Below are 2,948 nucleotides of genomic sequence, written 5' to 3'. Positions count from 1 at the left end.
TTGTCCTATGCCCGTTGCGGCTCATTTCGACACAACCAATCGAGGAGCAGGCCCGAATAATCAACTTACAGACTCTTGGGCACAACTGTTTGATGGGCCCCGAGCCAACTTGGTTTTGGTGTGTGTGTGTGTGTGTGTGTGTGTGTGTGTGTGTGTGTGGGGTGGGGGGTGGGTTATTTAAAAAGATCCAGAACTGATTTCTGAACAGTAGATGGCACTAATGAACACGTGTTTTCAACTTTAAATGCGACACATGAATGAGACTGGAAATAGAAACTTGTGGAAAACTCAACAGATTTGTGAGGAGATTGTGTTACTGTGTCGTCAGTATTCAGGATCTGGTTGTAGTGGCCAAGATTTTTAAGCTACAGAAAGATAACTTGCATACTAGCCAGTGCAAGAGTTCCAGTCAAGGTCTATCCACTTGGGCTGCCTGTGATTGCGAAACATTAGAATGTTTGTAATGACAGCTCAAAAGGGCTGTTTATCCTTTACGGTAAATTTCCAGTTTAGGGAGAACCATCTGGAACAGCTGTCCCTACAGGCTGTTTGACAAATAGAAAGCAGGTTAAATCAATCCGTGATGTGCCAGTATAGTGATTAGAGGTTTGGTTGCAAAACAGTAGGATGTGTTTGAACTTTTAACCCTGGCCAGCAGCCATGGAGTGCCCCAAAACACACATTTTCCTGAATCCGGCTTGCTCAATACTGGGCTTTTTTGTGCGAGGAGAGAGTATAAAACTGTGGAGACTTTCAGTGCTGGAGACAGACAACAGTTCAAGATGAAGACTCAGATCCAATCCTACTTTTTGCTGTCGGTGGCCATCCTGCTGGTGAAGGCCCAGACACCATCTGAGCTCAGCTATGAGGACGTCTTATCAGGCCTGTTTGCCAGTGGAGATGCTGACCGACGCACTTTCCGTCCACTTCTAGAAGAACTCCAAGAGGACACTGTAAGTACAATGACGGAAGAGAATTGGCGCACACCAAAATCGTATACAACTGTTACAAAATGTTGTTTTATGATTGTCCAGACTATGCATTATTCAGTCCTTTTTTGTTGTGTTTTCCCAGTTGAACTCTGCAGAGAAAAGGCTGAGTTTCGTTGCAATGGAGACTGTGTGCGATGGGGCACAGCAAGGCATGCCATGCCCTCTGAAGCAGAATGGGGTAAGATCAACTATTCGAGACAAAAAGAAGAAATGTAAACTCAATCTACTGATATCAGCATGGGATGAGAGAATCCCCCACTGTTTATAAATAATACACAAATTCCTCACTGCAGCAAGTATTGTCATGCAACCTAGTGGTTAGCCATGCAGTCCAGGATGCCAGCAACATTGATACCTCCAAAATGTCTTGTCAGCCCATGGAGAAAGAGGAGGCTTTAAAGGTAGGTCTAAACATATAATACATAATCATTTTTAAAATGTCAGTGTTGAAATGTGTTACCTTTGACTGAAATGGCTTACCTTCTGGATATTTTTGCTTTGTGTTCCTAACTGCAGCAGAAGATTAGGATGAGGAGGAGTAAGTCTGGAAAGGGTTCCAGCTCCAAGGGATCCAAGGGATCCAAGGGGGGTTCCCGTCCTGGGGGTGGATCCTCCATCGCTGGGGGGGGCAACAAAGGAAATGGAGGAACTCAAACAGCATAAAAAACACGTACAACCGGATAAAAAATATATATATTTGTTGGAATTTCATCTACATTTTCTGTTGATTTACAATTCTTTTATCACACTAATAAAGAATCTCAGAATGAATGATCGTCACATTATTTTATTTCAAATCAAGAAAATGACATCTTGGGACTGATGTAATGACTAAATACACACAACATATGAATCATTTACCGATATTAGCGATATTATTCAGCTGTGCTGAAAACAATTTCTTTTGGCATTTTCAGCTAGTTCTTAAATGACCAAGCAAAAAAATTAAAAAACTTTCAACACTGGAATGGGAAAACGTGGCACCTTGTACCAGTCAATATGTCTCTTGGGGATAATAATCGAGCTGCCACATCTCCATAACTAAAATCTCATGGCATCAGCAAACATCAGTGACGACAAATGAAGAACAGTGATGCCCATGTGACATACTGTATCCACTGACATGAAATCAACCTTTCCCCCAGTAGGGCAAACTTTTACTGACCAGAGTTAAAAGCAACCAGGTGTGTGATTGGCCACAGTGCTTCCAAGTGGCCGCACTGTGGACAACAACAATACTACACATGGTGATGCTATGTATAGCAATGTTTATCCAAAATCTGAGGTTGGCTGTGACAGCTGCCTCAGATGGTTCCATCAGTGTTGTGCTCAAATCCAACTGACAGTGGAATATGTCTGTGCTGCCTGCCGCAAACATCCCTGACCTGTTTTCATGATCAAGCCTCAAACTTGTTAAACTCTTATTTAAATTATCACTATTTCTCTCTTTTTTCTACCTTTTGTTAATTATATCATTATAGTTTTTTGTTTAAAATAAATGTGAAGGAATCAATCAATGTCATCATTTATTAGATGTTTTTCACTAGCCATTCACAAAGCTGAGGTCCAGGCTTGGCTTATTAGGTACTAAAACCAAGCACTGTACATTGCAAGTTAGAAGATACTAACTAGGCTGTGGGAAGCAGGGTCTATAAAATGGATATGATTGTAAACACAAAACAGTTGTGTGGCAAGTAGTTTACTGAGAGGGAAATAGAAGTTGAATTCTGATAGGAGGGACCTCTGGCTGTGAGCAGGGGCCTTTTTATATAAATGTGTAAAATAATGTAGCTATACTCATTTACCAGACGATTCTATTACAATTGGCATATAGTGCATTTAGTAGGTAGCCTATAACAGCAAGTACAACGTAATCAAGAATCAGAAGTGAATATTTATACTAAAAGTGATTCATACAAATGAATAAAAAGAAGGATCCTTGCTTTTACCAGACAG

General features: G+C 40.9%; 1 protein-coding gene across 1 annotated transcript; it reads left to right on the top strand.

Moving 5' to 3' along the window:
• The first annotated feature begins 777 nt into the window (after positions 1-777).
• On the top strand, positions 778-1,763 carry LOC136959442 (uncharacterized). Its single transcript, XM_067253770.1, has 4 exons — positions 778-953; positions 1,075-1,170; positions 1,286-1,393; positions 1,509-1,763. The coding sequence occupies exons 1-4, from the start codon at positions 783-785 to the stop codon at positions 1,653-1,655; spliced, it is 522 nt and encodes a 173-aa protein (XP_067109871.1). The 5' UTR covers positions 778-782; the 3' UTR covers positions 1,656-1,763.
• The last annotated feature ends 1,185 nt before the right edge of the window (positions 1,764-2,948 follow it).

The sequence above is a fragment of the Osmerus mordax genome, chromosome 16, assembly GCF_038355195.1.
Source record: "Osmerus mordax isolate fOsmMor3 chromosome 16, fOsmMor3.pri, whole genome shotgun sequence".
Lineage (NCBI taxonomy): Eukaryota > Metazoa > Chordata > Actinopteri > Osmeriformes > Osmeridae > Osmerus > Osmerus mordax.
The sequence above is the reverse complement of the archived record's forward strand: the minus strand, read 5'-3'. Positions and strand labels throughout refer to the sequence as shown.